Source organism: Hyperolius riggenbachi, unplaced genomic scaffold (assembly GCF_040937935.1).
Source record: "Hyperolius riggenbachi isolate aHypRig1 unplaced genomic scaffold, aHypRig1.pri scaffold_115, whole genome shotgun sequence".
Taxonomy (NCBI): Eukaryota; Metazoa; Chordata; class Amphibia; order Anura; family Hyperoliidae; genus Hyperolius; species Hyperolius riggenbachi.
This window is the reverse complement of record NW_027152340.1, coordinates 560,943-578,384: the sequence shown is the minus strand read 5'-3', so window position 1 is coordinate 578,384 and position 17,442 is coordinate 560,943. Positions and strand designations below refer to the sequence as shown.

General features: G+C 46.6%; 1 protein-coding gene across 1 annotated transcript in view; it reads left to right on the top strand.

The window, feature by feature from the left end:
• Positions 1 to 17,442, top strand: part of LOC137543602 (NXPE family member 4-like) — a 143,081-nt gene that overhangs the window by 92,185 nt on the left and 33,454 nt on the right. The window contains exon 4 of the mRNA XM_068264703.1: positions 15,545 to 15,606. Coding sequence (XP_068120804.1) covers positions 15,545 to 15,606 — 62 coding nt within the window. The remainder of the gene's footprint in view (positions 1 to 15,544; positions 15,607 to 17,442) is intronic.

Genomic DNA, 17,442 nt, shown 5'->3' with positions numbered 1-17,442 from the left:
TATTTTATACTAGCCACTAAAGAGTTAAATGTGACATCCCCCAGCAGGGATGGATCAATAACCCATCGCCTGCTATTGGCTGATAAGAACACGTGATAGCATGACAAGCACAGTCTTTACTGCGCATGCACTGAAAAATTCCATTTTCCAATGACCTGTTCCCTTATTCTTAGGAGAACATTGTTTTCTGTTCCCTTGATATTGTTTACCTTTAGGAAATATGAAAACACTTGATGTTTACCGTACAAGGCCTGGACGTCTGTACATCTCGAGCTTGTTATCTGCTCTCACCTTGTAGAGCCACAGCACACAGCAATCATATCTACTGAACATGGTGCTTCCAGAAGTGCCTCTATTTCTTTCCAAGAGAAATTATCCTTAAAGAGAAACTCTGCAGAACAAGTCCTTTTACTTACCTTAGGTGTGTATGTGGGGTGCTGCATGTACACTTAACTGAACCAACCAACATGGCATATACAAAAGGTCAGGACAGGAAGTTCATAATGGAGTTACAGTATATGATGGAGACAAACTGGCATGCTCAGTGTACAGATATCATCTAGCATACCCAGTATACAATGTTTATGAGAGGAGATTACATGAACACCTAGCTCATCATTTATAAATCGTAAAATTTTATTCCACAAGGACTGTATCACAAAGCAGTCCCAGGGCATATGTTAAAAGGTGCCAGGACTATGCCCAGGCCCCACATCTCCAGCACGCATCAGTAGATTCTGATGAGAATTTAGAGATCTTCAGAGGAGTACTAGCTGAGGACCTTGCGTTGTATTTATTTAGCTGGTGTCGGCTCTGCCCACTTTTTCTAACCCTAACACACAAACACTCATTGACCAAGTTTTTGAGCTTTGCGGTCTTTGGCATTAATAATTTGTATGTTACCATATAAATTAAACAAATCAGATTGGCAGCTTGTGACTCCGCCCCTCTCCAGCATTTGGACCCCAGTCACCCAATGACCAACTATAGCAGGTTTGAGGCATCTACTATTAACAGTGTATAAATGGCAGCAATTTAAATATCCCCCTTAAAAATCAGTAGGTGAATTTTGATTGGCTATTATAGGCTCCACCCACTTCCATGAATATTTATCTCAGTCACCCAGAGACCATCTGGGCAACGTTTGAGAACCCTGCCATTAACAGTGTAAGAAGGCAGACTTGTGCAATCCAGGTTTTTTTAAATGCTGTCAATTTAGAGCTTCTTCAGATGATCAAAAGCTAAATGTTTCTTAATAGGATGATTCATTCCCCTTACATTCCATGATACAAGATTAAGATCAGCTATTGTCAAATACCAGAGAAATACCTCATACTCAGAGCGGTTAGAGACAAGTGTAAAACCCTACTATAAGCACTGTCAATTGCAACCCCCAAACCCAAAACTTAACCCAACCAACCCTAACCCACCTCGCAAGTAGAGATGGCTCAAACCTCCGATTTTAGGTTTGCGAACCTCGAACGCAAACTTTCGCAAACCGCAATAAACTTCAATGGGGAGGCAAACTTTGAAAATTACAAACATTTATGCTGGCCACAAAAGTGATGGAAAAGATGTTTCAAGGGGTCTAACACCTGGAGGGGGGCATAGCGGAGTGGGATACACCCCAAAAGTCCCGGTGAAAAAATAGGATTTGACGCACAGCAGCGTTTTAAGGGCAGAAATCACACTGAATGCTAAATTGGAGGCCTAAAGTGCTTTAAAACATCTTGCATGTGTATAGATCAATCAGGTAGTGTAATTAGAGTACTGCTTCACACTGAAACACCAAACTCACTGTGTAATGCGCCGCAAACAGCTGTTTGTGTAGTGACGGCCGTGCTGGACTGGTGCGAACCATGGCGAGAGTGCAGGCAATAGCAGTTTTCAAGCCCATATGATCGCCGGGCTGTAGTAGCTCAATGACAGAACAACAGTGACTGTCCAGCTGATCAAATTTGGTCTGTCCACAATGAAGCAACAACCTTATTATCTTGCGTTTGCCCCCCCCCCCCTCCCTGACACACTCATATAGCCGGCGGTCATTGCTTCATTGTGATACGCAAACCCCTTCACCGCGGCAAGGTAACAATCACAAAGGGAAATGGGCACATGTATATGCCTTTTGTTTTGTTGTTGCAGCTGCAATGCAGCCAGAAAAATTAGGCAGGCAGTGACTGGTATTACAAATGTGCAGCCTGTCACACACACAGGTACCGTGAACAGGTATGCAGTGACTGGTATATAATATAACACTGTGTGCTGTCACGCAGGTGCACTGAACAGGTATGCAGTGACTGGTATCAATACAATGTGCAGCTGTCATATACACAGGTACCGTGAACAGGTATGGGTATGCAGTGACTGGTATTACAAATGTGCAGCTGTCACACACGTGCAGTGAAGAGGTAGGCACTGAATGTGCTGGGTCTGCCAGTGGCACAGTAGGAATTAGCAAGGGCCAGCTGCGACTGACTGACAGGGCTGTATATGCAAATGTCAGTGAGCCACACACACAAAAAAAACAAAAAAAAAAACAGGTCACAAGAACAACATTAGCTCTCAAAAGAGCTGTTGTGGGGTGCTTTTTAGCAATAAGTATCAGCAAGGAGCAAGCAAACAAGCCTAACAAGAGCCTAACTAAGCTTTCCCTAATCTGTGCAGCAACCTCTCTCCCTTTAGAGATGGCTCGAACCTCCGATTTTTGTTTCGCAAACCTCGAACTCCAACTTCTGCAAAAGTTCGGTTTGCGCAAACTTTCGCGAACCGCAATAGACTTCAATGGGGATGCAAACTTTGAAAACTAGAAACATTTATGCTGGACACAAAAGTGATGGAAAAGATTTTTCAAGGGCTCTAACACATGGATGAGTGGGATAGACGCCAAAAGTCCCAGGGAAAAATCTGGATGTGACGGAAAGCAGCGTTTTAAGGGCAGAAATCTCATTGAATGCTAAATTGCAGGCCTAAAGTGCTTTAAAACATCTTGCATGGGTATACATCAATCAGGGAGTGAAATTAGTGTACTGCTTCACACTGACACACCAGACTCACTGTGTAACGCACCGCAAAAAGCTGTTTGTGCAGTGACGGCGGTGCTGGACTGGTGGGCACCATGGTGAGAGTGCAGGCCGTGGCAGCTTTAAAGCCCATATGGTCGCCGGGCTGTGGTAGCTCAATGATAGAACAACAGTGACGGTCCAGCTGATCAAATTTGGTCTGTCCACAATGAAGCAAGCAACGACCTTATTATCTTTTGTGTGCCACCCCCACCCGAGATACTCATATAGCCGGCGGTCATTGCTTCATTGTGATACGCAAGCCCCTTCACCGCGGCAAGGTAACGATCACAAAGGGGAATTGGCACATGTACATGCCTTTTGTTTTGTTGTTGCAGCCGCCCACAGTGCAGCCAGAAAAATTGGGCAAGCATGTACACGCACCAGAAAAATTATTATAGCGGCCGCTGCTAGCAGCAGCCTTAACAATTCAGGAATCCGCCTGGTGTCCTGGACCCTGTTTGTGGTGGCGGAAAAGGCAGTCAAGCAGCCTGCAGGCAGAGATGCTGTGTGGGGAGCGACTTAGTCTTGGGGCAGGCAGTCACACGGTGTGCAGGCAGAGATGCTGTGTGTGGGGACTGACTTAGTCTTCGGGCAGGCCTGAGCGTGCTTTGCAGACCAGGCATCCGTGGTCAGATGGACCCTTGACCCAACGCTGTGTGCCAGAGATGACACCACTTGCCTTTCAACATCACGGTACAGTTTGGGTATCGCCTTATTTGAGAAATAATTGTGGCCTGGTATCTTCCACTGTGGTGTGTGGCTTTGCTTTTGTGTGCTGCTTTTCCTCAGGTGGTCATCCAATTGCATTTTGTGCTTGGTCATCATGTGCCTTCATAAGGAAGTTGTCCCTACGCGGGTCTTGGTCTTTCCACCGCTCAATTTTTGGTGGCAGAGAGTACAGGTGGCATTGGTCTCATCTGAGGCAGACACACACACAAAATTCCACACCACTGAACCCTGGGGTGATGGCACTTTGGTGGTGGCGGCCGACTGAGTGTTAAGTGGGGTGCCAGAATCAGAGCAGGAGGAGGAAGATATGTCATGCTTCCATGCAGAAGCTGAGGAAGATGAGGTGTTCTGTGTTAAATAGTCAACTACATCCTGACAATCTTGGGGGTTGATGGCACGCGCCTTCTGAACACTGTACTTTGGTCCAGGGCTGCACAAAATCATGACAGCAGGACCTTGAACCGACCTGCTAGGTGGCCTGCCTCTGGCTCTGCCTGTTTTGCCCATATTTGGGGGATAAAGTGAAAGATATGCACTGACTAAACTAATACAATGTGCAGTCACACAGGTGCAGTGAACAGGTATGCAGTGAGTGACTGGTATCAATACAATGTGCAGCTCTCACACACACTCACACACACACACACACACACACACACACACACACACACACACACACAGGTACCGTGAACAGGTGCAGTGACACTGCTTGCACTCACGTAGGTAGTTGGATGCACTGTGAACAACAGGTAGGTATATGCAGAGATGGGTATTACAAATGTGCAGCTGCCTGGGTACTGTGAACAGGTACAGTGAATGGTGGTATTAAATATCACACTGCGTGCGCTCACATAGGTAGGTGGGTGCAATGAACAGGTAGGTATATGCAGTCATGGGTGTCATGATATGACATGAGAATTGTCCATAAACAGTGAGCAGACATGGAATCCAATGACGAACACTTTATTCTGATCCATACATCAGAGAACTTCCATGGATACAGGAGCATACAATGACTCCCTCTCTCTCTCTACCAGACAGTATCAAGCTTAGCAAACAGACATCAAATGTCAGCAGATGATAACAGACAATAGAACAATGGCAAATGCCCCACCTGACTCCAGTAACTTACAATCACTGCAGAGACATAGCCTAATCACAGCAAACAATGCAGGAATAACATACAATTAGTAAAAATACAGTCATATCACATATCATATATCACATATCACATTCCTCCCCCATACATTCCTGGACCCCCAGGTGAACCCATTAGTTGAGTGAGACTTGTGTTGGGCAAACAGTGTTCGCCACTGTTCGGGTTCTTCAGAACATCACCCTGTTCGGGTGATGTTCGAGTTCGGCCGAACACCTGACGGTGCTCGGCCAAACCGTTCGGCCGCAAGGCCGAACTAAGAGCGCATGGCCGAACGTTCCCCGAACGTTCGGCTAGCGCTGTGATTGGCCGAACGGGTCACGTGGTTCGGGCCCGAACGTGCTCTGATTGGCCGAACGGTCACGTGGTTCGGGTAAATAAATACCCGAACCACGTCATATCTCCGCCATTTGTCTGTGGGTTTAGCTTTGGGTAGGCAGGCAGGGTAGTTCGCGCTCCAGCCACGCTAGCCAGGGTCCCCCCCAGTCATTGTGTGTCGCTGCTGGGAACAGTAGTACACCGCTCGCTCAGCCAGACTATATATAGCATTGTTTACTGCCACTGTGTACCTCGCTCAGCCACGCTATATATATACAATTGTGTTTTCTGACACTCTGTGTACACGGCTTAGCCTGACTATATAGCATTGTGTGTACTGCCACTGCACTGTGCACCTCGCTCAGCCACGCTATATATATACAATTGTGTTTTCTGACACTCTGTGTACACGGCTTAGCCTGACTATATAGCATTGTGTGTACTGCCACTGCACTGTGCACCTCGCTCAGCCAGTAGCCAAGCTATATATATACAATTGTGTTTTCTGACACTCTGTGTACACGGCTTAGCCTGACTATATAGCATTGTGTGTACTGCCACTGCACTGTGCACCTCGCTCAGCCACGCTATATATATACAATTGTGTTTTCTGACACTCTGTGTACACGGCTTAGCCTGACTATATAGCATTGTGTGTACTGCCACTGTGTGCACCTCGCTCAGCCACGCTATATATAGCCTTGTGTTTTCTGACACTCTGTGTACACGGCTTAGCCTGACTATATAGCATTGTGTGTACTGCCACTGTGCACCTCGCTCAGCCACGCTATATATAGCATTGTGTGTACTGCCACTCTGTGTACACCGCTCAGCCAGACTATATAGCATTGTTTACTGACACTCTGTGTACACCGCTCAGCCAGACTATATAGCATTGTGTGTACTGCCACTGTGCACCTCGCTCAGCCACGCTATATATAGCATTGTGTTTTCTGACACTCTGTGTACACGGCTTAGCCTGACTATATAGCATTGTGTGTACTGCCACTGTGCACCTCGCTCAGCCACGCTATATATAGCATTGTGTTTACTGACACTCTGTGTACACCGCTCAGCCAGACTATATACCATTGTTTACTGACACTCTGTGTACACCGCTCAGCCAGACTATATACTATTGTTTACTGACACTCTGTGTACACCGCTCAGCCAGACTATATATCATTGTTTACTGACACTCTGTGTACACCGCTCAGCCAGACTATATAGCATTGTGTGTACTGACACTCTGTGTACACCGCTCAGCCAGACTATATAGCATTGTTTACTGACACTCTGTGTACACCGCTCAACCAGACTATATAGCATTGTGTGTACTGCCACTCTGTGTACACCACTCAGCCAGACTATATAGCATTGTGTGTACTGCCACTCTGTGTACACGGCTCAGCCAGACTATATAGCATTGTGTTTACTTCCACTCTGTTTCTGCTGGGCCTGGGAACAGTAGTACACCGCTCACCCGCCACTGTATAGCATTGTGCTCTGTATCGCTGCTGGCAATAGTGGTACACCGCTCACCCACCACTGTATAGCATTTCTGTACTCCACCGTACTGCTGCCAGTCAGCGTGTACTTTAAGGATAAGTGAAATGAGGAAGAAATCCGGTGAAAGAGGGAGGGGCAAGGGAAGAGGTGTTTCCCCTGACGGTTCACGTACAGGCCACAGGGGAGCACCCAAGAAAACCCACTCAATACTGCCCATGTTGTCCAGGACAACCACCCTCACAGATCCAAAAGAACAGGACCAGATAATTACTTGGATGACCTCTCAAGCGTCCAGCAGTGGGTTAAGCAGCACCAGCACATCACTCACGAGGTCCGAGTCCTCAGCCAGTTACAAGGAGCCAGTGGGCACAAAGCTGACACAACCGGCAGCGACACCACGCACACAACTGCCAGATAACCAGTCCGATGAATTACCTCAGGACACAATGGGGTATTCGCAGGAGCTATTCCCAGGCCAACAAACTTCCACCTTTGAAAGGTCAATGGAGGAACAGCCAGAAATGTTGTGCCCAGATTCACAACCATTAACTGTGGCAAATGCACCGGGCACTGAAATACAAGGCGAGTCCGAGGACTTTGTAACCCAAATCCCAGAGCAAGTTGGGCAGGAGGGGTTGCAATTGCAGGAGGTCGGCCGAGAAGCTCTGGAAGACGACGTTGGAGTGAGCTGCGCAGAGGTTGTTCTGGGGAGCTCTACTCCACGGCGGCGGCCCCCCACAATGACATATGACGAGTTTCAGGAGATGGAAGAGGAGGGTATGGACAATGTGGACATAGACCCAGATTTTGTTTGTGAACATCGCCGTCGTAGCAGCAGCACAGATGAGTCTGTTGAAGAACCCACTGCTGCACGTGCACGAGTTTGCCTTGTGGTAGGCGGCGCGCAATTTCAGGCACCACAAGCGTGGAAGTTCAAGTGAGAGGCAAAAGAGGCGCAAACAGAAATCGCCAGCAAGGCAGGTGCTCCAAAGTCTGGGCTTTCTTTGAAGACTGCACTGAGGATGTTACCATGGCGATTTGCAAGTTGTGCAAGACCCGCCTGAGCAGGGGGAAAAGTATTAACAACCTCTCCACCACCAGCATGAGCCGCCACATGCTATCCAAACATCCCACTCTGTGGGCAAACGCGGCAGGACAGGGTACCACCAGCAACACTGCCTCCCTTGGGTTCACCAGACTCACCACCAGACCCGCCTCAGCAGCAGCAGTAGCCCAGCCATTGCGTGGTTCACAACATTCGCAAACATCAGACGACGCTGACACTGTCACTTTCCGGAGTAGTGCTCTTGAGGTCTCCCAGTGTTCATCATCAAACACAACAACCAACAGCCCTTCAGTGTGCAGCCCTACGGTTCAGTTGTCTGTGTCGGAGATGTTTGAGCGCAAGAGGAAATTGCCAGCAAATGACCCCCGGGCCGTGGCAGTAACAGCCAGCATAGCCAAGCTTCTGGCCTGCGAAATGCTGCCATATCGAGTGGTGGAGACAAACAGCTTCAAGGGCATGATGTCAGTGGCCATCCCACGTTACGTGGTTCCCAGCCGCTACCACTTTGCGCGCTCTGCAGTGCCTGAGTTGCATGAGCACGTGGTCAGCAAAATAACCCGAAGCTTGAAGAATGCCGTTGCCTGCAAGGTTCACCTCACCACTGACACCTGGACGAGTGCGTTCGGCCAGGGTCGATACATCTCCCTTACCGCGCACTGGGTGAACCTTGTGGAGCCTGGCAGCGATTCCTCACCTGCTACAGCGCGGGTGTTGCCCACGCCGCAAACAGCTGCACCGCCGTCCCTCCCACTGGATAACAACAGCAGCACCTACCTCTCTGACTCCTTCTCCTCCAACGCATCTCAAAGCTGTACCTCATCCGGAAACGCTAACCCAGCTCCAGCAGCAGTAGGATCGTGGAAGCAGTGCAGCACAGCTGTTGGCATGCGTCAGCAAGCATTGCTGAAGCTGATCTGCCTTGGGGATAAGCAGCACACAGGGGAGGAAATTTGGAGGGGAATAAAGGAACAGATGGATTTGTGGCTGGCACCGCTGGACCTGAAACCGGGCATGGTTGTGTGTGATCATGGGAGTAATCTCATTCGCGCTTTAAGGTTGGCTAAGCTGACACACATCCCTTGCCTGGCGCACGTGATGAACCTAGTAGTTCAGCGGTTCCTGAGGACGTACCCAGGCGTGCCCGATCTTCTCTTGAAGGTGCGTCGAGTGTCCAAACATTGTAGAAATTCCAGTACTGCTTTGGGGGCACTCGCCAAGATGCAGGAGTGCTTCAATCTCCCCCACCATCGCTTGCTGTGTGATGTCCCTACGCGCTGGAATTCTACGCTGCACATGCTAGCCCGCTTTTGCGAGCAGAAGAGTGCAGTGGTCCAGTACATGACGGCGCAGTACCGAGGCGCATCTGGACAGCTGCCAAGCTTCTGTGGATCCGATTGGGCCAACATGTTGGACCTCTGCCAAGTCCTCCAAAATTTTGAGCAATCCACGTTGCTTGTGAGCAGTGACAACTCTTCAATCAGCATTACCATACCACTGCTGTGTTTACTGAAGAAGTCAATGTTGAAAATCAAGGAAACAGCTGTCATGATGCAAATGGGGGAATCTGAAGGAGAAAACAATCAGCGTGATGGTACCAACATCAGGCCATCCGCCTCAGGAAACGCTGGCCCCAGCAGCAGCTATGACGAAGAAGAGGAGGAGGAACAGCTGGAGTTGGAGCCGGAATTTCCTGCCACCACTGACGAGGGCCAGAGCGGTGCACGTTGGACTTCCACAATTCAGCGCAAATGATCAGCAGAAGCAGACCAGGAGGAAGGTGACGACTATGATGCATCACAACAACTATCACAACGCTCACAAGAGGATGATGAGGATTCTGGCAGGACTCTGGCACACATGGCTCAATTCATGCTAGACTGCATTGAACGCGACCCACGCATTGTGCGCATTCTGGACAACACCAATTACTGGGTTTATACCCTTCTGGATCCACGGTACAAACACAATGTTCCAAAACTGCTTGAAGAAAGAGTCAGACAGGTCAAAATGGAAGAATACCAGCAGGCCCTTGTGGAGACTTTAGAGAGGAGATTGACATCCTCCCCCTCTTCTAGCCAGTTGTACGCCGACAGACTGACTTCCGCAAACCCAGGACGACCAGGAGGGCAGCAAACAATGCAAGCCGCAGCTAGTGCCCAAAAGGGAATGGTATCGGCAGTGTCCTTGGAGTGAGAAAATTTTCTGACACCCATGCAGCCGCAGCCCACTGAACAGCAAGCGTGCAGATCCACCTCCAACACCGATCGCCTGGAGAAGATGGTCAAGGACTACATGTCAGATGGCGTAGCTGTGTCGAACCATCCATCTGCACCCTTCAACTATTGGGTATCAAAGCTAGACACCTGGCACGAACTGGCAATGTACGCAATAGAGGTGCTGGCTTGCCCGGCAGCCAGCGTTATATCGGAACGCTGTTTCAGTGCTGCCGGAGGCATCGTCACAGATCGGCGTATCCGCCTCTCCACAGAAAATGCAGACCATCTGACTCAAATTAAAATGAATCAATCCTGGATTGGAAACGACTACGCAACACTCCAGGACCCCAACCAAGTAACATGACCAATGAACATCTGGGATGGTTTAGCGTTTCCGGTCCCTGTTTATTGAACCTCTCATCTTTATTACATTTATGACTGCATGGCGGCAAAAAGCATTGCTGCTATATCCGCACGCTTTTTGTCCTCATGCAAGGCCGGCGTTGTTGTGTCTCAAAAAGCATGGCCTTCTCCTCCTGCGCCTGCTCCTGTTCCACGTGTGCTGCTGCTGCTGCGTTAGCGTTGCCGGTCCCTGTTTATGGAACCTCTCATCTTTATTACATTTATGACTGCATGGCGATAAAAAGCATGCTATCCGCACGCTTTTTGTCCTCATGCAAGGCCTGGGTTGTTGTGTCTCACAAAGCGTGGCCTTCTCCTCCTGCGCCTCCTCCTGTTCCATCACGTCTGCTGCTGCTGGGTTAGCGTTGCCGCCCGGTCCCTGTTTATTGAACCTCTTATCTTTATTACATTTATGACTGCATGCATGGCGGTACAAAGCATGCTATCCGCACGCTTCTTGTCCTCATGCAAGGCCTGGGTTGTTGTGTCTCACAAAGCGTGGCCTTCTCCTCCTGCGCCTCCTCCTGTTCCATCACGTCTGCTGCTGCTGGGTTAGCGTTGCCGCCCGGTCCCTGTTTATGGAACCTCTTATCTTTATTACCTTTATGACTGCATGCATGGCGGTACAAAGCATGCTATCCGCACGCTTTTTGTCCTCATGCAAGGCCTGGGTTGTTGTGTCTCACAAAGCGTGGCCTTCTCCTCCTGCGCCTCCTCCTGTTCCATCACGTGTGCTGCTGCTGGTGCTGGGTTAGCGTTACCGGTCCCTTTTCCTGGAACCTCTTCTCTGTATTACACTTATGACTGCATGGCGACAAAAAGCATGTTACCTGTGCAAAGAAACATGACATTCTCCACATTTAAAAGACAGTTTTTTCTTTGAAACTTTACAATCAATTTTCTCAAAAACTATAAGCTCTTTTGCAAATATTTTTTCCCCTTGTACCCACTCCCAAGGTGCACATACCCTGCAAATTTGGGGTATGTAGCATGTAAGGAAGCTTTACAAAGCACGAAAGTTCGGGTCCCCATTGACTTCCATTATGTTCGGGGTTCGGCACGAACACCCGAACATCGCGGCGATGTTCGGCGAACGTTCGTGAACCCGAACATCTAGGTGTTCGCCCAACACTACACCAGATCAAACGTTATCATGTTGTGATCACTATTTCCCAAATGTTCTTGAACCTGCACATTTGATACATTATCTGGTCTATTAGAAATGATCAGATCCAGTAACGCATTCCCCCTAGTTGGTTCCGTTACCATTTGAGTCAAGTAATTGTCCTGTAGTGCTGCCAGAAATCTGCTGCTTTTACCAGAATGGGTAGCCTCAATACCCCAGTCAATGTCTGGAAAGTTGAAGTCACCCATAATTATGACCTCGTTTTTACTTGCAGCTTTTTCAATCTGCTGTAGTAATCGCAGTTCTGCAGCTTCATTAATAAGAGGTGGTCTGTAGCATACCCCAATAAGCAATTGGCAACTTTTATTTCCACCATGAATATTTACCCAAACGGACTCCACATCTTCGCAATCTTCCTCCATCTCATCGTTGAGGACAGCTGTAAAAGAATTCTTAACAAAGAGACAAACCCCTCCACCTTTTTTCCCTGTTCTATCCCTCCTAAACACATTGTATCCTTTTAAATTAGCTATCCAGTCATGGCTTTCATCCATCCATGTCTCGGTTATCCCCACAATGTCATAGCCTTTGTCATTCAGAATGAACTCTAGTTCGTCTATTTTATTTGCAAGGCTCCGAGCATTGGTTACCATGCACTTTATATTTTTACCACCACATTTACCAATTTTGTTTACACGAAATGGGCTACTTGAAGTTTTACCAACCTCCTTAATCTTTACACTGTCCCCACCCCCCTCTCCACCCCCCATAATGTTAGGCTCCAACTGTCTTTTTACCTTATCTTGTCTACATATTGAGACTTTATCCTCCTGCCTCCCCCCAGATCCTAGTTTAAAATCTCCTCCAACCGTTTAGCCATCTTCTCCCCCAATGCAGCTGCACCCTCCCCATTAAGGTGCAGCCCATCCCTGCTGTAGAACCTGTAGCCGACTGCAAAGTCTGCCCAGTTCTCCAGGAACCCAAACCCTTCCTTCCTACACCAATTTCTCAGCCACTTATTTAACTCCCTAAGCTCCCTCTGTCTCTCAGATGTAGCGCGTGGCACTGGCAGTATTTCAGAGAACACCACCTTGGAGGTCCTTGCTTTAAGTTTATCTTCAAGTACCTGAAAATCATTTTTGAGGACCTTCCATCTCCCACTAACTTTGTCATTGGTGCCAATGTGTACCATGACAGCTGGGTCTTCCCCAGCCCCACCCAATAATCTGTCAATTCTTTCCGCTACATGCCGAACCCGAGCACCCGGGAGGCAACAGACTGTACGGCATTCACGGTTTCTTCGACAGATTACCCTATCTGTGCGCCTAATAATTGAATCCCCTACCACCAGTACCTGTCTAGCCTTAGCTGCACTCCTATTCCCTTTCTCGTTACAGCAGTCTGCCCCTTGGTTGCTAAGGAGCACATCCTGCTGCAGCATTGCTACTCCTGAATCATCCTCCCCAATATTACGCAAACAAGCATACTTATTAGTGAGGGACAACTCGGGACTAGCCTCCCTGTCACTTTTTCCCCTACCCCTTCTAACTGTGACCCAACTAGCGGCTACCTCTGCTTCTTGCTCCGGCTTTACTCCACCCACCTCATCTTCACCGATTCCATCCAGTGTCTGGATCGTGAGATCCAAGCTCATCTCCATGTTGTGTATGCGTCTCAGTGTTGCGAGATGCTTATTTAGCTTTGCGACTTCCGCCTCTAACTGAGCAACACGCACACACCCAGGGCAACAGTAAACACCCTCAATCCGCTGATCAAGGCATGCATACATGTCACAGGATGTACACTGTACAGCATAGTCCAACATGATGACTATTGTGTGGGAAAATTTTATTTAAAGTAAACTGTGGCGGTAAAAGTTGAAACAGGAGAGGGAGTGAAGTTCGGGAGTGAGTGCAGCTGGGGTGTAAGAGGGGGAGGGGTGGAGGGGGAGTGAGTAAGGTTGGGGTGGAGGAGGGGGAGTGGAGGAGGGGGAGTGAGTGAAGCTGGGGTGGAGTCCTCAAAACTTAAAGACTACACCACAACGTGTCAGCACATCCTAACCAATGCAAAGAACCGCAATATTGTTTAAATTTTTTTTTTTTTTTTTACCTGCTTCCTCTCACCTCTCTCTTTGTGCCTGTGTTGCAACGCCTGTTTTTAACGCCTATGCCACTTGTGTCGAAGCCACTTAGTGAGCAAGCCACAGGCTGAGCAAGCTCAGTACTGAGTCCTGAAGCTGACCAAATACCTCCTGTTACAGCTAATCCCTCCCCCTAGCTAATTACCTGCCTGTTGCCAGCACACTAGAGGAAAAAAAATGTACTTTTAAAAACTTTTAAAACTAACACTTGCGGCTAGATATCTGATGAACTGCAATGCACAAGCCCACCAGATATCAAAGCAGCAAAACACAAATTTACAAACAACAGCAATATAATATAATCAGAGCTCACAATTCCCAGCAGTGAAGTGAAACAGCCCACCACCAAGATTAAGTCATATCTGAAGGTCGGTTTTGGAGAAAAAATGATGAGATAGGTACAAATCCTTTACTCTTACCCCTCTGCCAGGGTCTGTACAAACTCCTAGATCTCTGAAAACTTTTCCTTGAGTAGGCAGGTGCCCAAAGCCCCCTTATGTCCTTGCAGCTGATCCCCTTGCTCACTGGATACCCACTAATGTTGGCTTCAAAACTCTTTCCTCTGAAGAGAAACTGAACCTCTATGCCAATGACACCGTTCTGTCCCTGGCTGATGCTGGACCTTTCCTGCAAGCGGTGTTGGATATCATAGAAGAGTCAGGTTATCATTCTGGGCTCACGCTTAATTATTCCAAATCATTGGTTATGTTAGTCGATAAGGATTCTGATGCTATTACTGGTGCTTCGCATTCTGTGCCTTTCACCCATTCTGATCCACTGCAGTTTGCTTCCACCTTTAAATATTTGGGGGTAAAGATCTCTAAAGATAATCAGGCCTATCTACTTGAATAAGTATGACTATTTTGGTTATATGCGGGTGCCAGGCCTGCACTAAGCTACCACTAACAGTTGCAGGCCATGTGAACCTGCCTAAGATGGTCATTCTCTCCACAATTCTCTCCATTCTCCACCATTCTCCTGTCTATGGCGTTCTTCATCAAAAAGCTGCATTCAGTTGCCCTAAACTTTGTTTGGAACAAAAAATGACAAGGATGAAATAAACGCTTCTGCAGATCCCCAATGGTTCTTCCATCTTTCCAGAGCTACTTTATGGCAGCCCAGGTCCAACAGATGCTCCTCAATGGATGTGTCCTTTCTATCCTGCTTTGTTTTCCTTTCTATTAATATTGTAATATAAGAAATATAGATGGGAATAAAGTTTAGTCAATAAAGCACATTTTCCAATATAGATACAATAAATATATTTGCATAGATCTGTACATCAGTCCTGAAAGAGGGATGAATGAGGAGGAAAGAGGGACATGGGGATTTGTTCCCAAAGAGGGACTGTCTCTCCAAAAAAGGGACAGTTGGGAGCTATGCCATCCCTCCCCCAGTTATGCTCCCACCATACATGCTACCATGCTTCCAGTCACACCATCATCCAATTACAGCCCCACTACTCTTTCTGCCATCACACTTGGAATTATGCATCCAACATATATAATAATAATATTTATTGTTATTGATTTATAAAGCGACAACAACCAGTTATGACCGCCCACATCATCACACATCACATGTGGCCCCACACCTTCAGTCATGTGCATATTAGGGAGACTTGCTTAGAAAAAGACATTCATTTCTCAGACAAATGAAAACTACTGATTTTAGATTTTTTTTTAATTCCGAAATAGTGACTGTCCTGCCAAAACAATGACTTTCCCCCCAAAAGTATTATTGTGCGATATGTATTAAAGCTCTGCATGCTGTACATGATGTCTAGATATGGGTTTAAAAATAATCAAAACCTCTTACAGGTCACAAATAGGTGTGGAAATCGCCCAAAACCTGCAGCCAATAACAGTCGCCAAATGTAGCGGTAAGTGCAATTCTTTATCCCTATTACATTCGGTTATAGTTCTGTTAACTACTTAAAGAGACTCCGTAACAAAAATTGCATCCTGTTTTTTATCATCCTACAAGTTCCAAAAGCTATTCTAATGTGTTCTGGCTTACTGCAGCACTTTGTACTATCACAGTCTCTGTAATAAATCAATGTATCTTTCCCTTGTCAGACTTGTCAGCCTGTGTCTGGAAGGCTGCCAAGTTCTTCAGTGTTGTGATTCTGCTATGCACTCCCCCCTCAGGGGGGGAAGAAACACACAAATGATCTCTTGAGATTCAAAAGGAAGGCTGTATACAGCCTGCTTGTGTATGGATGTATTTTCTATGTGTAGACATACTGTACATCAACCTACTTCCTGTTTTGGTGGCCATTTTGTTTGTTTATAAACAAACTTTTTAAAACTGTTTTTAACCACTTTTAATGCGGCGGGGAGCGGCGAAATTGTGACAGAGGGGAATAGGAGATGTCCCCTAGCGCACTGGTATGTTTACTTTTGTGCGATTTTAACAATACAGATTCTCTTTAAGCCAATCTGGACGGATATATTTGTCCAAAAAACCCCACTCCAAGGCAATCTGGAGGCATATATCCGTCCAGCAGTGTTGCTGTCCTTGTGCAGATCTGCCTGCACAGGGCTCATTCCCCGCTGCTATTACAGAGAATGATTGCTGAAGAGGAACCAGTGTTCCCCTGAGGCAAACGATTCTCTGCAAATGAATCATTTGCCTCCAAACAGGAGGTATTTGATTCATGAACCAAACAAAAGATCTAGCACTCCCTGGTATCTTCCAGGGGAGTGCTTAGCGCCATCTAGTGGCCAAAAAGTAAACTTAAAGTACAAAAGTACAAAAGAAACATACAAATGGAAAAAAAAACAAAATACACACTAAATAAAAACTGATTGACTCCCCACTCTGCCCATTAACTAAAAAAAAAAAAAAAAAAAGCACACGTTTAAAAAATAAATAAAAAAAATTACAGTTTAAAAAAAAAAAACATAAATAGTTACCTTAGGGACTAAACTGTTTAAATATGTATGTTGTGAAGGTATATTACTATATTGCTAGACACCTTATTACAGTACCTTGAGTCCATATGGGATTGTAATTAGTTATGGACGCAAAACTGAAAAAATGCACCTTTATTTCTAAATAAAATATTAGCGCCATACATTGTACTAGGGAAATATTTTAAACGTTGCAATAACCGGGACAAATGGGCAAATTAAATGTGTGGATTTTATCCACAGTAGAACGTTTTTTTTTAAAACTATAATGGCTGAAAAATGAGAAATAATGATTTTTTTCCATTTCTTTCTTAATATTCCTGTTAAAATGCATTTAGAATAAAATAATTCATAGCAAAATGTACCACCCAAAGAAAGCCTAATTGGTGGCAAAAAAACAAGGTATAGATCATTTACGTGTGGTGAGTAGTGTTAAAGTTATTGGCGGATGAATGGGAGGAGCGCTGACAGGGGAAAATTGCCTTCGTCCTGAAGGTGAAACCACCTGCGGGCTGAAGTGGTTAATGTATTTGTTTCATTTTCATTCAGATAGTTATAGGTGTCCAAATCTGTGAAAACATTAAACATCTTACTATTTTATAACAGAGCCATATTTCACTTCAGTGTAATCCTTTGATAGGTGTTTGGAGTCAGACCTCAGTATAGATTGTGCACACAAAGAGAAGCACTCTCTGCACTTGGCAAATGGGGTTGAAGACTTCAACTGCACCTTAAACTGTGACACTGTCACACCTACTTCATCACACGACTGGCTTTCAAAGCTTCAGCAAAAAGATGTGCAT